The sequence below is a fragment of the Ursus maritimus genome, unplaced genomic scaffold (genome assembly GCF_017311325.1).
Source record: "Ursus maritimus isolate PB19 unplaced genomic scaffold, ASM1731132v1 scaffold_3, whole genome shotgun sequence".
In the NCBI taxonomy this organism is placed as follows: Eukaryota; Metazoa; Chordata; class Mammalia; order Carnivora; family Ursidae; genus Ursus; species Ursus maritimus.
In genome coordinates, this window is record NW_024425563.1 from 12,227,815 (window position 1) to 12,244,784 (window position 16,970).

Below are 16,970 nucleotides of genomic sequence, written 5' to 3' on the forward strand. Positions count from 1 at the left end.
CACGACTTTACTCCAACTTACTTTTCTATTATGGGAAACAAATAGCACCAGGTGAGTTTATTACTTCCATTCCCATAACCTTCTGGAAAAGTAGACAAAAGCTAATGTTTAAATCTGATGCTGAATTCTATTTGGCACAGAAATGAATTCTAAATTTGGATTAGTGAGTTTCCAGTAAAATCACTTTTCGGGCACCCATGGCCATGGGTGTCAATGTCAAACCCGGAGGTATAAATAGCTGTGGATGAGAGACGTTCATGGAACTCCCCAGTCCAAATCCAGGGAGCAACCATGAAGACCTTCATCTTCCTTGCCCTGCTGGGAGCTGCTGGTGAGCTTATAATAATAAATGGATCTGTGGGTGTCCATGATGTATTTGTTTTCACTTTATACTCTGAAAGACAACAATGAATGCTGAATAGAATCTCTGTACTCAAGGTGCTTAAAATTTGGAAACGACAGTGTCTATAGTAGTCCCTCTTTTCTGTGGCAGCCTCATCCACTGCCAGTAGATGCCTGAAGCCACAGATAGTACTGAACCCATATATACTATTTCCCCCCACATATACATACCCATGATAAAGTTTAATTTACAAATAAGGCACAGTAAGGGATTATCAATATAACTAATAATGACATAGAACAACAAAATCCTAACAATGTAGTGTAATAAAAGTTATGTGACTATGCTCTTCTGTCTCTCTCTCTCTCAAAATATGTTATTTTACTGAACTCACCTTTCTTGCGATGATGTGAGATGAGAAAACGCTTACCTGATGAGATGAAGTGGGGTGAATGACATAGGCATTTCGACGTAGTGTTAGGCTAGTAATGACCTTTGGAGGATATATCAGAAAATGGATAGTCTGCTTCCTGACTCTGGTTAACCTAGGTAAACAAAACCACAATGGGGGGGGGGAACTACAGTCCTACAAATGTCTATACACAATTAAATCTCACTTGTTGGGAAAGATGGTAGTGAGCAAGTGTAGTTAGTGCAGAAAGTATTAAGAGGCAGAAAGTGCCCTGCGCTTCAAGGTAAAATCTATGGAGAAAGAGAGAAAAGGAAAGGGTAGTGAACATTAATGACCTCTATAAGCATTTGGAATTAATCATTGGCAGTGAAAATTGGGACTAGTGACTAGTTTGGGCTCATTGAAGACTCTAAGAGGGTCAGAGCCCACATCTCCTCTACTCGGATGGGCATCTCCATAAGGATCTTCAAAAGTGAAGGTACTTCATTTCCGTGTATAAAAGCTATGGGCTGATTTTACAACATCTTTGCTAATGAAGTCTCTCTGATGTAATGTAACGTATCATTTAATCATCAAAAGAAAGAAAAATGTCTATTTGTGTTTTTTATACTACCAAATTTTATACAGACCTTACTATTAAACTTTCCCGAATTGGACGGGTATGAATTCAATACATTAATCTCTACATCTGGAAATGTCTTTCTCAAAATTACTTGAAAATAATTGAATAGGGTACATATAATATAATCATAGACTTTGGGAGCCATCGAAAATCTTAATAAATCAGCGGGCAGACTTCAGAATGCTGAATAAATTTTAAAATGTTGGAAAGAAAATTGAGATAAGGGAAAGATTGGATAAGGAAAGCGTATAATGTTCTATGAAATTATGTCATGAAAATTTAAGGCCAGATCAAAATAGAAATTGGGGGAACAAGAGTACAAAACTCCCGGGGTGCCTGGGTGGCACAGCGGTTAAGCGTCTGCCTTCAGCTCAGGGCGTGATCCCTGCGTTCCGGCATCGAGCCCCAAATCAGGCTCCTCCGCTATGAGCCTGCTTCTTCCTCTCCCACTCCTCCTGCCTGTGTTCCCTCTCTCGCTGGCTGTCTCTATCCTGTCAAATAAATAAATAAATAAATCTTAAAAAAAAAATAAGAGTACAAAACTCCCAATTCCTTCTAGGCTAGAACATTCTTAGGTGGCTTCCAATAGCTTCCTTTGCGTTACGTCATGAGGATATCTTTCCTAGTCCAACTACTGTAATTAAACAAAAGTATGATTACTGCAAAGCTTTATTGAACACCTGTTTGCATAACTGCTGAGCAACGTTTTGTGTAAAAAATATTCTTTAGGGAAGCCTGGGTGGCTAAGTCGCTAAGCATCTGCCTTTGGCTCAGGTCATGATCCCAGCGTTCTGGGATAGAGCCCCACATTGGGCTCCCTGCTCAGTGGGAAGCCTGCTTCTCCCTCTCCCACTCCCCCTGCTTGTGTTCCCTCTCTCGCTGCCTCTCTCTGTGTCAAATAAATAAATAAAATCTTTAAAAAAATATTTTTTTAACCCTTAGATAGTACTGTTGAGGGAATTTATTACATAAAGAGTCTCTGATCAAGGTGTGTGTTTGTGTGTGTGTGTGTGTGTGCATAGGTGGGGTGCATATGTTAAAAACAGTATATTTATCAAGTTTAAAGCATAAATTAAAAAATTAGATACTTATAATAGTATAAGTAGGGTATGTGTTAAAGGTATGGGCTAATAAAATTTTGGAAAAGTCATGTAAAAATTACATCATTTCCTGATTATGTGAGACAAGAAAACATTATCTTCTCTTTTCTAGTTCATCTGCAAAAACAGCAGTAAGTAGAAATTCCAAAATGAATCTGATCTGTTTAACTGATTGTTTCCAACTTTTCCCTGTCAGTTGCTTTCCCCATTGATGATGATGACAAGATCATTGGGGGTTACACCTGTCAGAAGAATTCTGTACCCTACCAGGTGTTTCTGAATTTGGGTGACCGCTTCTGTGGCGGCTCCCTCATCAATTCCCAGTGGGTGGTATCTGCGGCTCACTGCTACAAGTCGTAAGTGACCAATCCTCACATCCCTGTTCTCTCAGATCAACCCATGGCCCAGCCCTGCCAAAGCACAATCAGGGTACACTGCACAGTTACGCTTGAGGGGCGAGCATTCAGATTCTAGGAGCCTCATCATTCACCCTGGGCACTGAATGATGCACTGAGGGGATTTTACATGGAAGGGTAATCATGATAGCTCAACCAGGAAAAAAATGGCATATGAAGGTAATAACCCACACGAAGCTTCCAGAACAACATTAAAAATAACACAATTCAGGGGGGCGCCTGGGTAGCGCAGTCGTTAAAGCGTCTGCCTTCGGCTCAGGGCGTGATCCTGGCGTTCTGGGATCGAGTCCCACATCGGGCTCCTCCACTGGGAGCCTGCTTCTTCCTCTCCCACTCTGCCTGCTTGTGTTCCCTCTCTCACTGGCTGTCTCTGTCAAATAAATAAAAATAAAATCTTAAAAAAAAAATAACACAATTCATTGTGCCCCCTTAAAATTCTGTCATGTCTCGGATTCCTGCCACAGCTCCCTACAGTCATGGGTAATCCCAACCAGGGGGAGTAGCAGGTGCTGAGCAGTCACCACCAATTCCTGTGTCACCTCCCACCCTTTTATTGGCATCACTTAGTCATGGGAACTAAACGTATCTAACTTTCTAGCAAGATGGTGGGCTTGAGTCTGTAGGGGTAGGGCACCCCCCTAGAGTTACTCTCACCCGCGCCAGGTCTGGTAGGGCTGCCTTAAGTGCACAGTTACCTGCGTGTGGAGATGCTTGCAGGGGATGCTGTTCGTGCTGATGCTCATGACTGGGGCGAACTGGGAAAGGGGAAAGGCGCAAGCTGGTCCTGAAGGATCTTTGCATCATTTAATCCAGCCGAATCCAGGTGCGTCTGGGAGAATACAACATCGCAGTCTCTGAGGGTGGCGAGCAATTCATCAATTCGGCCAAGGTCATCCGCCACCCCAATTACAACTCAAATACTATTGATAATGACATCATGCTGATTAAACTGAGCTCACCCGCCACCCTCAACTCTCGAGTGACTGCTATCTCTCTGCCAACATCCTGTGCGGCTGCTGGTACCCAGTGCCTCATCTCTGGCTGGGGGAATACCCAGAGCACCGGGGGTAAGTGTCACCTGAACAAAAGCACCAAGGCTGGAAATCCTAGAAGTGAAAGACATGTTGAGGGTCGGTTAGTCCAAATTGTCACTCAAGGCAAGGTTCCCAGAGGATAGATTGTGAGTATCCGGAATCTCAGGAAGATTCCCTTGCTGGAAAACTCAACAAAAATGAGCTATGCTAATGGTAGCAGATATTCAGTTGAAGTGTGATTAGTGATTTGCAAAGAAGTAGAAACTGAGGAGGTGGACAGAACAGAGGGATTTGGTGCTGCCTAAAGTAGAGAGCTGCTTGGGAAATAGTGTCTAGATTTACCTGTAGTCACTGATACTAAGTCAGAGAGAACAACTTGTTGATTAAAACTGTTGGGAAGACTTTGCAGATAACGGTTGTTCTTCCAAAATAGAAGTTACTGGCAATCTGAGAGAGTAGGGAAGGAAGGGGGGAAGATCCGGAAAAAAACTCCAGGAATCCTGTGGGTAATGTTCTTCCATTTTTACTCTTGCACCCATCAGAGCAGTTTCCTGATGTCCTGCAGTGTCTTCAAGCCCCCATCCTCTCTGACAGCAGTTGCCGCAATGCCTACCCTGGCAGGATCACCAGCAACATGATCTGTCTGGGCTACCTGCAGGGTGGAAAGGACTCTTGCCAGGTCAGTTTCCTTGTACTCCTTCCAGCCGAGCTTCATGCACTTCCACCATAGTTCCCTTTCTCAAAACACGGATTGGAAAGCTGTCTCTGGGGTGGATTATAAGGGACCATGGATATATTTGGGCAGTGATAAATTTTCTTTTTGAGACATTAATAGCCAGGGCCAAGAGTAAAAAGATACACAGAAGATGTTGTGCAAACAGGACAGTCAGGCGCCCTGCTGAGCAGGTATATTGTAGAAGGAAGCTTCTGAAATAAGCAGGGCTAGCTGGGCGGCATTGCACTCACAGTCCTCATCCCTTCTTGGCCTTGCATGGCTTCAACTAAGACCAGAGCAGGAGCTCTGAGGAGGGAGGAAAAGGAGAGATATTCAGTCAGAGATTGAGAATTGGATTTCCAGGGCAAAGGGAAGGTAATGCCTGGAGAATCAGCAACCTAGGAAAATGGACCCAGGGTAATGGAGAAACAACACTGAGCCTTTCTCGCATCTTGGCATAGTTGGGAGTTCTTACTGTCTCTTCCTTGTTGCGCAGGGTGACTCTGGTGGGCCTGTGGTCTGCAACGGAGAGCTTCAGGGCATTGTCTCCTGGGGTATTGGCTGTGCTCAAAAAGGGAAGCCTGGTGTCTACACCAAGGTCTGCAACTACGTGAGCTGGATTCAGGAGACCATCGCTGCCAACTAGGCATGTAAGCACGTGCACCTCCATGCACCAACCTACTAGTCACGTTCACCTTCCACGCATATCTGACAACAGTATCTAAATAAAAACATTTTGTTCCACATCACATGTGTCAAGAACTGTCCTTACTTAGTATTTATGAACTTTCTCTTCAAACAGGCTGTGGAGTAAGAGGGTGGACATAGAATTGAACAATTACACGAGGATAGAATTGGAGAGATTATGTTGTGATTCATTCAGCCTGATCAAAATGAATTTCCTGACCACCCACTATCTGTAAGGCTCTGTGTGGGGCATTGAGGATATAAGCAGGGATAAGCTTAGAGGTCAATGTTACCGTCACATTTTTGAACAGATGATGACACCAAGGTGCAGAATGTGAAAATCAACTGCCCAAAGTCTTTCCCCAAACTCATAGCGAGGGGGAGACCAAGCTCTAGTTGTCCTGAATCCCGAGGCATTGCCAGGGCTGTGACACCATGGTCTCCTTCTGTGCTCTAACCTATCTGAAACTCTGTGAGGCTAGATGAGGGAAACCACCAGGTGAAGAAATTTTTACAAATCTCCAATTTCCTGCATTCTCCAAGGTTTTACTGACCTGTATGTTCCAGTTCTCTAAGATCTTTCTGGTTTTCCCACTGGGGTTGTATTGCTGTAGCAGCCTCGATGTCCACAGGCAATCTGTACCCCTCTTCCACCAGAGTCCCCCAGCCCAAATTATTAAATATTAAATATTAAATCTCAGCCCAAATCACATGGTGTTTTAAACTATAGGAAAAAGGAAGCGCAAATGCAAGTACCTTTGCAGAAAATAGATCTATTACACCGAGTTCATAGAAGACTGGGCTACAGAGTTGGTTTCGAGTACAGGTCCCAGCACATGATTCCTGGGCATATCTGGTATGGATGCAGGAAAAATACATCATGGGTTCTGAGTGTGGCAACATTGGAGCAGGTGGAGGAGATTTGAGGGGGAAATATTCCCATCCTCAGTAATAAGGTGAAGGAGGGATATTGTCTTAGTCAGTTTAGATTGCTATAACAAAAATCCCATAGACTAGGTGGCTTAAACCACAAACTAATTTCTCATGGTTCTGGAGGCTGGGAAGTCCAAGATCAAGTTGCCATTGAAATAGTGGGGGCCCACTTCCTGGCTTGTAGATAGTGGCCTTCTCACTGTGTCCCCACATGGCAGAGAGAGGGCTCTAGTCTCTTCTTATAAGGACACTAATCCCATCATGGGGACTCCACCTTTATGACCTTATCTAGACCTTGCAAAGGCCCTACCTCCTAATACCATCCCACCTAGGATTCGAGTTTGAGCACATACACTTGCTGGGGGGACACAAACATGCAGTCCAAAGTGGGTATCTTAGAAGAGGAAAGTATGGGAAGGTACACCCCCATTACCAAATGTCTATTTCTTTGTAACTCTGGATGGCACATTCATAGGGAGCAATCCTGAGCCCTTGATATCGCCTTGTCAATGTCACCAGGATGGAGCCCAATTTCCTTTTCCTTGCATTCAAGGCTCTTAAATATTTGGTCGTAACTAAGCTGTGCTGACTTACTGCCTTAGTTCTCATTGAGTTGCGTTCATGCTTGCATAGAGCCTAAGTTAATTTCATATATAACTCTTCTTTGTTAAAACGGGTAGCTTTAGTTCTACCTTGGCTAAACGTCTCAGGCTTTTCTACAGAAACAAATGAGCTTAATGATTCTCCTGTTTCCTCTGAATGCTTTCTATTCCACCCCAGCACCACCACTGATATCCCCCTACCCACCTCAGCACAGTTTGAGGGCAGATTCAGAGACCTCAGAGACCTGGCAGGCTATCTGACATAGATGAAAGATGAGCGATCAGTGCAGGCCCAATGAAAAGTATTAAAGAAACAAACAAATCCTATATCTTGATACCATTCAATAGTTCCTTTTAGCCTCTCTTGTCACTTTCTGTCTCTTGACTTTTTAAAATCTGACTCTTTGTAATTTGTAATTTATATTAAAATGTAAAATCTGTATGCCCTTTGACCCAGCAACTTCACTTCCAGAACTCTACCCTATTACAACATGCATATAAAAACAGAAACAAGGTATCAATGGGAGTGTAGCATTTAGAAGTCATTCGGTTGCAAGGAATAGAATATCCAATTCATATGGAAGCTTAGAAATGCGGAGGGTTTCAAGGACGTTTTGACACAGCAATGCAAAAATGTCAAGGATCCAACTTATTCCTGCCTCTTCCCCGTGCATTACTGTCATTACTCTCATTAGGGTCAGTTTATTCTAGGAATAAAACCTTGTGATCGAAATGGCCCTCGGGGCCCTACTCTCCCTTGTCTGTATCCAGGGAGAGAGATAAAGTTGCTCCCCACAGATCTAGACAGCTTCTTTCCCAGATGCCCCTGGCAGACATCATATTGTGTGTCTTTAACTGAATTTGGTCACTTGCACACCCTGAGCCAATAATCTAAGGGGATTATGCTAAATTACAATGAAGTGACATGGCATAGCGGCAGAGCAAGGGCTGGGCTTTTCATTCTGCAAGAAATTTGGCCTTCATGGTACATGTTTGGTTAACTGAGTACTTATCAGGATAGTCACCAAGAGAAGGACGAGTAGATCGAAAGGAGGCAGCCACAATCTCCACTAGAGTAGTCTAGACTGCTTACCAATATACTGTCTACGAAATCCTGAAAATCCAGAAACAACTCAAATATCCATTTAACAGAGGATTGTTTAAATAAACCTGGCCTGTCCCTCAGTGGAGACAATGTAACTAGTCCATTTATTCAAGCACTTACTCAACGAATACTTACTGAAGACCTACAGTGTGCCGACCCTGTTTTATGCACTAAAGATACAGCAGAAGAAAACAGGCGAAACCCTACCTCCAGGGCATATATATTCTCCCTGGTAGATAGGAAACAAACAGAGACCATAGACTGTACTGCTGACCCACGCAAACGCTGCAGGAAAAGCAAACTGCATAAAGGGGTGGGTGACTGGAAAGCACAGACCTGCTTCTAAAGTCCAGTGGACCTTTGAACAACGTGAGGGTCGGGGCACCAACACCCTGCAGAGTCAAAAACCCTTGGATAACCTGTGACTCCCCCAGAACTTAAGTACGAATAGCGCACTGTAGGCCAGAGGCCTTACTGGTCACGCAAACAGCTGATTCACACATACTTGGTACATGTGCTCCATTCTCTATTCTTACAACCAAGTAAAGGAGAAATAAAATGGTATTAAGAAAACCATAAGGAAGAGAAAATACATTTGCAGTTCTGTGCTGTAAGAAGTCCACAAATAATGCGCCCATGCAGTTTAAACTCATGTTGTTCTAGGATCAACCGTGGAATCAGAGAAACACATAAAAAGACCTATGAAAACAGGGGCTCCCAGGTGGCTCAGGTGGTTAACTGGGCGACATTACTTCGGCTTAGGTCACGCTCTCAGCGTCTTGGGATGGAGCCCCTCATGGGGTTTAGCAGGGAGTCTGTTTGAGGATTCTCTCTCCCACCATCTCCTTCTGCCCCTTTCCCTCTCATGTTCTCTCTCTCTCTCACTCTTATATAAATAAATCTTTTTTTAAAAAGACCTATGAAAACATACTACAATTAAAAATAAAAAGCCACTTTGTAGAGTCAGAAGAGATATCCGCACTAACATGTATTTACTACACATAAATACCTAATTCATAATTCAGAAGATCCAGGAAGCCATGGTATCTTTGGAGCAAGAATAAGGACATATATAAAGAGGTAACAATCTGAGATTACGAACAACTGCCTAGAGAAAAAAGTGTTTTTTTCTTGTTATGGCTAATCATAGGAACAGATGAGTTCACATACTTACCACTTGCTCCTGAAAACTCTGGATGACTCTCAGCTGTCCGCCTCGTGGTTATGACCTTTCATACCCTGTAAAATAAAGCGATATCTGCCCATAGAAGCTTAGCTCCTTGTGTCAATATTTTTTGATACATAGGATAGATAGCCCTTTGTTAAATATTTTTTCTCATATAGGGGGCATTCAAGAAGTTCTCATGAAAGACTAACTTATAAACAGGAGTGTAGTGCATTGAAGAATAATCAAAGTCAAGGACAAAAACTGAACAAGTAAGAAGATTGATTTTATTCAGACCATTGCAGTAAGAGCTCCCCAGATCCAAAGATCAGAGTGTCTCAGCAGGATGGTTTTGCCTTAACACTTCTATGAGGAGAAATAATCAAGTTACAGGTGGGAGATTTGCAGTTGAGAAAAACAATTGTGTTGCAGTCAGGGGACTTCTCAGGTGAACAAAAAGTGTTTTCTCTGTGTTTAGCCAGTTTCAGGGGAAAAAGGAATTCTAAGCTTTGCTAATCATTCATGAGACAAAGAACAGGGAGTTGGGGGGCACCTGGGTGGCTCAGTCGTTAAGTGGCTGCCTTCGGCTCAGGGCGTGATCCCAGAATCCTGGGATGGAGCCCCGCATCAGGTTCCTCCGCTGGGAGCCCATTTCTTCCTCCCCCACTCGCCCTGCTTGTGTTCCCTCTGTCGCTGTCTCTCTCTCTGTCAAATAACTAAATACAATCTTAAAAAAAAAAAAAAAAGACCAGGGAGTTGGGAGGGTCTGTTCCGGCCACCTCAGCAAGGTGCAAGTACAAGGGGAAAGGTCTGTGTTGGGTCTTGTCACAGGTAAACAAGAGAGTCGTCCTGAGTTCTATGGGAGCCGTGAGAATGGTGGACAAAATCTCTAGTAACTTCTGTGTGGAAGGTAGTTCTTTGTGGCCATTTCCCTGAACACAAAATTCCGAGGATTTCTAACAGTCACTGTTTTCTGGGAGCACAGGGCTCAGATAAAGTTCAACATGTCAGAGATTCAGTTCTGAGTCCTGACTTTGCCAACAACTTCCATGAGGATCACAGCACCCTCATCAGGAAAATGGGGGACAGGGGATGATTTATGCAATTCATTTCATATCTGAATATTTGGTGAGTCTCTGAGAATCACAGAGGGACCCTTTAGAAGAAGGGAGATGGCAAGTGAGGGCAGAGAGAGGGGGGACACAGTCACAAAGGGAGGAGGGGACAATAAAGAAAGGCCATGTCACAGAGAGGGGAGGAGAAATGTCAGCAGATACATCAGGACTCCTGAGATACCTGGGATTAGAGAAGAGGCATCAGGGGCTTGAATTGGTCTGCTCCTTCCTTTTCCACCCTGCATGAGAGACAGCGCCAAGCTGGGCCTTGTATAATTGGGTTTTGAGCAGCACTAGTCTCAAGGCTGCTATAAGACCTTGCTTCTCTCTCTAAGCCCCAATTAACATTTCTGTCCAGCTGTCCTGGCCGAGGACACTTGGACTAAAGACTGGGACGCCTCACGGCTTGATTCAACTAGTGTGCTTCTGGCAAGATCGCTGCCTGCCATGAAGCCCTGTCTCATCTTTACTCTTCTGAGCACAGCTGGTGAGCAGCTGGCCTTGGCCTCCTGGAGAGGGATAGGGTGGTGCAGAGGAGGGTGGGGAGGGTCAGAAGGGGGTGCAGGCAGCCACAACTGAAGACACAGGAAGGGGTGGGCATTTCCTTCAATTAACTGTTGAAGGAAACAAAAGAACCCCTCCCCCTGCTGACTTATCCCATCAGGGTGCTCTCACAGTCCCTTTGAGGCCTGCGGGCATGCTGGGCTACATCACAGTAGTGCCGCCCTCTCTCCTGAGACTCTAGATTGATTCTCTAGACTGCCACTTTTCCCAGCCAGCCATGCTTCCCTCTGTCTGAGCAGGTGGGCCCAGAGGAGTGGGCAGGGAAGGCAGGTGGGCTGGGTGCACTAGAAGCCCTATGGCCCTGCCTCAAGCCTTTCCATCCTTCTGACTGCCAAAGTTAGGTGGTATGTAATTATGACTTCCATGTTTAGTTGGCAAAAGTTAATTAAAAATAATGTTTTGCAAAATAAACGATGGCTTGAAAGGAATAATTCATTCCCCCCCCCCATCTTTGTAATATACCACATGGCCAAACAGGGTTTCTGATCCTCCCATGTATTAGTTTCACAGAATTTTAATATATTTCCATCTCAAGCAAAGACATGTGTCAATGTCCCTAACGTGTATAGCTTTGGTGACATGTATGATACCCTCTGATTTTTAAAAAGATGTTTAAAATAATTTGTAGTCCCTGGTATTATCTTGAAAACCCTTAGCTTGGAAAAAACTACCCTAGCCAACTCTTGCCTCTCATCTTGTTTGACTCTCTTTCCACCTGTGACCCCATCAATTCTTTAGGAGTTGCTCTGGCCAGAGATTCTAAAGATGATGACCTGAATCTACCAGAAGATTTTACTATTCCTTACATGGTCTATCTGCAGTCCAGGTCAGAACCCTGTGTGGGGTCTCTAATTCACCCTGAGTGGGTACTGACGGCTGCCCACTGCCCCTTACCGTAAGTATCGCTTTGCTCCTGGGAGCAGGGAGGGATCTGTTTAAACTTAAGAAGCTCTGGTGGGGTATCCCAGCAAGTCATAATGACATCCTAGGGGAACTAGAAGACCAGGGAAGAGAGAGGATCTCCTTCCCAATAGGAAAAATAATACCCATTTGGGCGGATTAAGAGGAGATGGATAGGAAGGTGTCAGGAGACCCTCTCATGGAGAATAAATAATATTCATTCATTCAACATATTATTGGGCATTTACTATGTGCTAGGAACTGTTTAATGCACTGAGCAGAGATCAAGGGAACAAGATAGAAATAAATTTTCTCTCCTGAAGCTTACATTCCAGTATAGGACGTAAGCCAAAACAAATAAACACCCAAAAATAAAACACCAGAAGAGTGGCAAGCTGTAACATATAGGAATGAAACCAGAGATCTGCTTTAGTTAGGGTGGTCATGTCAGGCCTCTTTGAAGAGAGAAGACCAACAGGAAGACGAGGAGGCGGCTGAATGCACAAAGCCTGGGGAACATTCCAGGCAGAGGGGACAGGGTACATAGAGTCCCGGAAGTAGTGAAGGTATTTGGCCAACTCGAAGACCAGTGTGGCCTGCAGTGAGTAGGGGAATGGCCACAGGGTGAGGGGAAGAATCAGGCAGAAGCCACAGGATACAGGTAGCAGGAGAAGGACAGGGGAGCGCCGCACAAAATCCTGCTCTCCCTCATAAACCTTCATCCCTGCTGCAACTGCATGAGAACGTGCTGTGTGACTGGGACCTATTCAGAGTTTCAGGAGTCTACAGGAAGGAGCAGACCAATTCAAGCTCATTTCAAACTCAGAGCTCTCAGCCACCTGGTCATTCAAGACCATTTATTCGAACACGGATGTACGTCCTGCTCGACACAGGATAAGACATACAGAGGAAAGATAATTCATCCCCCCCAAGAATGGGAATTGGAAAACTCGATGTTCTTTTCTTAGCCAGATCTAGTGCATGAATTGTTTTTGGCAGGAATTGGCACTTGTATCTGGCATGACTGGACTCCTGGTGATGGAGTGGGTGTGTTTGAATGTGTCCAGGAAATATAATGGAAAATCATAATGGGAATCCTGATAGACTAAGAGCCTTGGGGACCAATGACAAAGAAGGCAGGGCAGTGTAGATATAGTGACATGGGCTTGAGAGAGACTAGGAGGGACCTAAGAATATCCAGAAGTGAAGGGTATGATACACTCGCTCAAGGGCTGTTTGAGAGAATGTGGTGTAGACACATCTCTATTACCCGCCTATTCAGATTTTCCAATTCTTAGTAACAGTAATAAAACTAGACTGTGCAGATACATGCCAGATTTTATATATACACCAACTCTAGACCCTAATACAACCATAAACTAGTACTAGTACAATTTGACAAACCAGAGCAGGTCACTTCAGTTCTCAGGTATGAGAAAGTGAAAATGATTCGGGAAGGTCACTTCTGACATTTGTGGCCGTTCTGACGTTCTGTGACCTGCTCTTTCCCACCTCCCTGCCCTCTTTCTTCCAAAGTGTTAAAATCCGACTGGGAGTATATCAACCCAGCATCAGAAATAAGAAAGAGCAGATACGGAATTACTCATTGATTATCCCCGCCCCTGAGTTCAAGGCACAGTCTCTGGAGAATGACCTGATGCTGATAAAACTGTCCAAGGCTGCTGTACTCGACTCCCACGTGGGGACCATCGCCATATCTATGGAGCCCTTAACATTTAATGATTCCTGCTTTATCCCAACCTGGACTTGGAATGAATACAAAAACCGTAAGTGTTTGACTCTGTGATCGTCCTGAGGAGGTTTTGGAGCTGGGGAAAAATGTGGAGGGATGTACTTGAAGGGAATGGCTGCCATGAGGTAATGTTCTTGACCCTACAGTGATTATTGCCAGGGCCTTATCCTACCAAGATTGGAAGCCAAGCGACATCATCCAGAGACTGATACAGGGCAGCCAATGTGTGGTCCACCAATGAGTGGACCAGGCAGGAACCGTCCTATCTCTAGAACATTCAAGACCAAAGTCCAGGGAACTGAATTGAGATAATGGTGGAGGAACCAGGAGCCCTCACTCTAAAAACAGTATCAAGGCATCCTGTGGGAGGCTGGCTTACTGTCTCATTGACAGCTGCTGAAAGTCCCCCAAGCAATTCATCCAACAGCAGTGGGAAAAACAAAACAGAACATATGGTGAGGTGACAGAGGACACTTCCAGCCTCCTGCCACAGACAGCCCAACGTATGTTGGTGGTGATTCACTCAAGTGGACCCTGAGAGATGAGGGTAGCTGAGGGAGCTCTTTCACCCACAGAGTGCAACTCTTACACCTACCTACTGCTTCACCCAAAAGCTCCCCCTCAGAGGCAGATACCAGGGCCTGCACCGGGGGGGTGTTTATGACATACTGTTGGTGTCTCTCTGGCCTGACCCACCTCTGTGAAAAATGGCCACCGACCCTGTTGCATGCACACACGCCTCCAGCCTCTGAGCTCTATCGGCAGGGGCAGAGAGGGTCTGGTCTCTGCAGGAGCATGTTTTACCAAGGCCACGTTAGGAAGACATTGCTTTCTTACACATTTGTTGGCCATTGGTGGGTCTTTACTTCCTGTGGCGGCTAATAACCCATCATACTCTCTTTAGGGATTGTCAAAGGATGATGGGGCCATCACTCAATATCTGAAATGAAATGATAAAGCTAAATTGATTAATGATTATAGTAAGGAAGAGCAAAGCTGAGCAGACACCCATCTTACTGAGCAGAGCAGAGTACTGGGCCTAGATGGAGTTTGGGGGAAGCTTTTGGTACAGTGACTGGAGGACTTTCAGAAGCTTAAGGGGGTTGACATCTGTAGGGGCATGGTTGTTGTTCATTGCTTGGCACTTTGAGGCATGTTTATTGCATGGGGTCTGATTGGCTGACTTTAAAAAGTGATATTGATTGTCTTGATGAAACTGTGTTCACTGAGGCAATTGTCATGACATTAATCAGGTTTAAAGCCCTGCAGAACAATGGCCACAGAACAATCCATCTGTCCTGTAAAAACAAATAAAAAGGGGAAGTTTTATATTCTCAGGATTTGGCAACTTCATTTTTAATCCAGAAGCAACATTTCTGGGAATCTAAGTGAATATATTTTCTGAACAAATTGAAGCTTATGATTTTTATCCTTGACTTGCAAGTCTTATTCAAAGTAATTGCAAAAGTAATTTATTACATACTGTTTGAAAACAAAATAAAATCATACAAAGGTTTTACCACATAGGTTCTGCATGTCAGAATCATAGTGACAAACTAATTCTGTAAGCTCTTTGGTGCAAGGGTTTGAATATTTATTAGGAATTCATTATTTCAAATGCTTGGCTACTTTCTACACATTCCAATTCAACTCCCATAAAAACTTAAAAACTTAAAACTGAACCTAACTCCCCTCTCTCTTTTCCGAGTTGACACTTTCTGTTTTAGGCCATTAGGTTGGGTACACTATCAGAAAAAGCCTGCTCCGTAAGTAACACTAGGGTTAGTTTGAACAATCTCTAATCAGTTTTTTGTTTCCTTCCTCCTTGTCACTCCCCACCAGAGATTAGAATTATATAATCCCTTAGTTAGAATCCTTGCATCCTGAGGTTAGCGGTAGAGTAACCATTGCAATGAGGGAGCTGAGGATTCTGACTTCTTTGGAGGAGATCTACATGGATACTTACACATACACATACACACACTTATAAATAATCCATGTATAAACAATCTATCTCATTGAAAAAGCATCAAAAATAGTTTTCTCCCTTTATGATTAAATGTGAAGAAGTTGAAGTAGATACCAAGTATAAAGATTTCTTAGGGACGATGGCTTTGTGTCTGTTTTCATGGTCATTCAAGTATAAAGATTTCTTAGGGACGATGGCTTTGTGTCTGTTTTCATGGTCATTCAAGTATAAAGATTTCTTAGGGACGATGGCTTTGTGTCTGTTTTCATGGTCATTTATAATCTTCTGGTGGGTTTTCAAAGCTTTCTAAATTAGGCAGAGGAGATGGAGAATGACAGATCTGATGGCTGGTGTAAGGAGAACGTCACGCTCTGAGTCTGCTGCTCTGACGTAGATACTGAGCGAGAAACCCTAAGAAGGATGGAGTGTGTTTACAGAGTAGGGAGCCATCACAAGACTATGTGTGACAAGCAGAGGAACCGTGGACTTCATTTGGTTTTTTTTTTCCCCACAGTTAGTGACCCTGACATCCTGACTTGGATAAGCCGGCCTTCTCAACCCTTCGATGAGTGCAGGAATATGGTAGGACAGAGAACGGCAGTACACATCATGTGTGTGGGACAACCTTTAAACATCATCTCTAAAGTCAAGGTATCTTTCCTTTCTTCAGATAGAAAGATAGCAAGGGGTCCCTGAAGAGGAGAGGTGATTGTGGAAAATCAAATGGTGCTCATCCAAAAGGCCTGGAGTCCCTTTCTTCTCCCCCCAGGTCTTTGGGTCGGTCATTAATTCCCCTTCCCTCATTTTACAGTTCTGGGTAGAACTGTTTGTCCTTTCTCTTCCTGCTTGCACTCAGGTTGGGCTCAAGCTTGAACTGAGAGAGGTGAGATCTAGGTGGATGTGAAGAAAGGGTTGTTACCTTTCAAGAAAAATGAGTCTAGCCCTCTAGATGCCTCTGAGACCGTAATATGCCATATCTTGGGATTTGTTATTTTTCCACGAGGACAAAGCAACATTGATCTCCTGTTCCCTCTCTCTGGCAGGAAGTCTCAGCTGCTCCAGCCATCTGTGATGGGAGGCTGCATGGAGTCTTGTCGTGGGACAAAGGAAGCGTCACTCTGGGAAGTGAAGGGTTCTTCACAGAAGTTCATCCCTATGCAAAATGGATCATGAAAACTATTAGTACGCACTGAGGCGCTCCGTTCCTCTGCCCCCCAGGGCAACAGCTTCATGATTTCTATACTGAATTCACAACTGTCTTGATCTTTCTTGTTCTTGGACAGAATCCAAATAGAAAACATCCAGTAAAAAAAAAAATGACACTTTGAACTTATGCTGTGACCCCTGATCTCTTTATACGTTAACTGCAAGCGTGATGGACAACGTAACAAAGTGCCCGCCATGGGTTCATTCCTTTCAAAAAGTATGGAGCTATCGGCTGCTTAGCAGACACTGCATATGCTCGGGATCCATGAGGGAACATGACCTATGCTTGGCCATTGAGCAGCCGGTCACAACACCTTATGACTCTTGTT

The 16,970-nt window shown here is 44.1% G+C and overlaps 2 protein-coding genes and 1 long non-coding RNA gene across 3 annotated transcripts; 2 read left to right on the forward strand and 1 right to left on the reverse strand.

Moving 5' to 3' along the window:
• Positions 1-291: 291 nt before the first annotated feature.
• Positions 292-5,288, forward strand: LOC103669003 (cationic trypsin-like). Its single transcript, XM_008697319.1, has 5 exons — positions 292-331; positions 2,674-2,833; positions 3,707-3,960; positions 4,470-4,606; positions 5,139-5,288. The coding sequence occupies exons 1-5, from the start codon at positions 292-294 to the stop codon at positions 5,286-5,288; spliced, it is 741 nt and encodes a 246-aa protein (XP_008695541.1).
• Positions 3,208-10,935, reverse strand: LOC103669002. Its single transcript, XR_570180.2, has 4 exons — positions 10,431-10,935; positions 9,144-9,208; positions 3,589-3,722; positions 3,208-3,263 (listed from the first exon to the last, which is right to left on the reverse strand). It is a non-coding gene; the product is annotated as an uncharacterized LOC103669002 (long non-coding RNA).
• Positions 10,936-10,946: 11 nt separating this feature from the next.
• LOC121105887 (probable inactive serine protease 58) lies at positions 10,947-16,823 on the forward strand. Its single transcript, XM_040644536.1, has 5 exons — positions 10,947-10,964; positions 11,470-11,708; positions 13,250-13,500; positions 15,950-16,086; positions 16,479-16,823. Exons 1-5 carry the CDS (start codon positions 10,947-10,949, stop codon positions 16,626-16,628), a joined length of 795 nt encoding a protein of 264 aa, XP_040500470.1. The 3' UTR covers positions 16,629-16,823.
• The last annotated feature ends 147 nt before the right edge of the window (positions 16,824-16,970 follow it).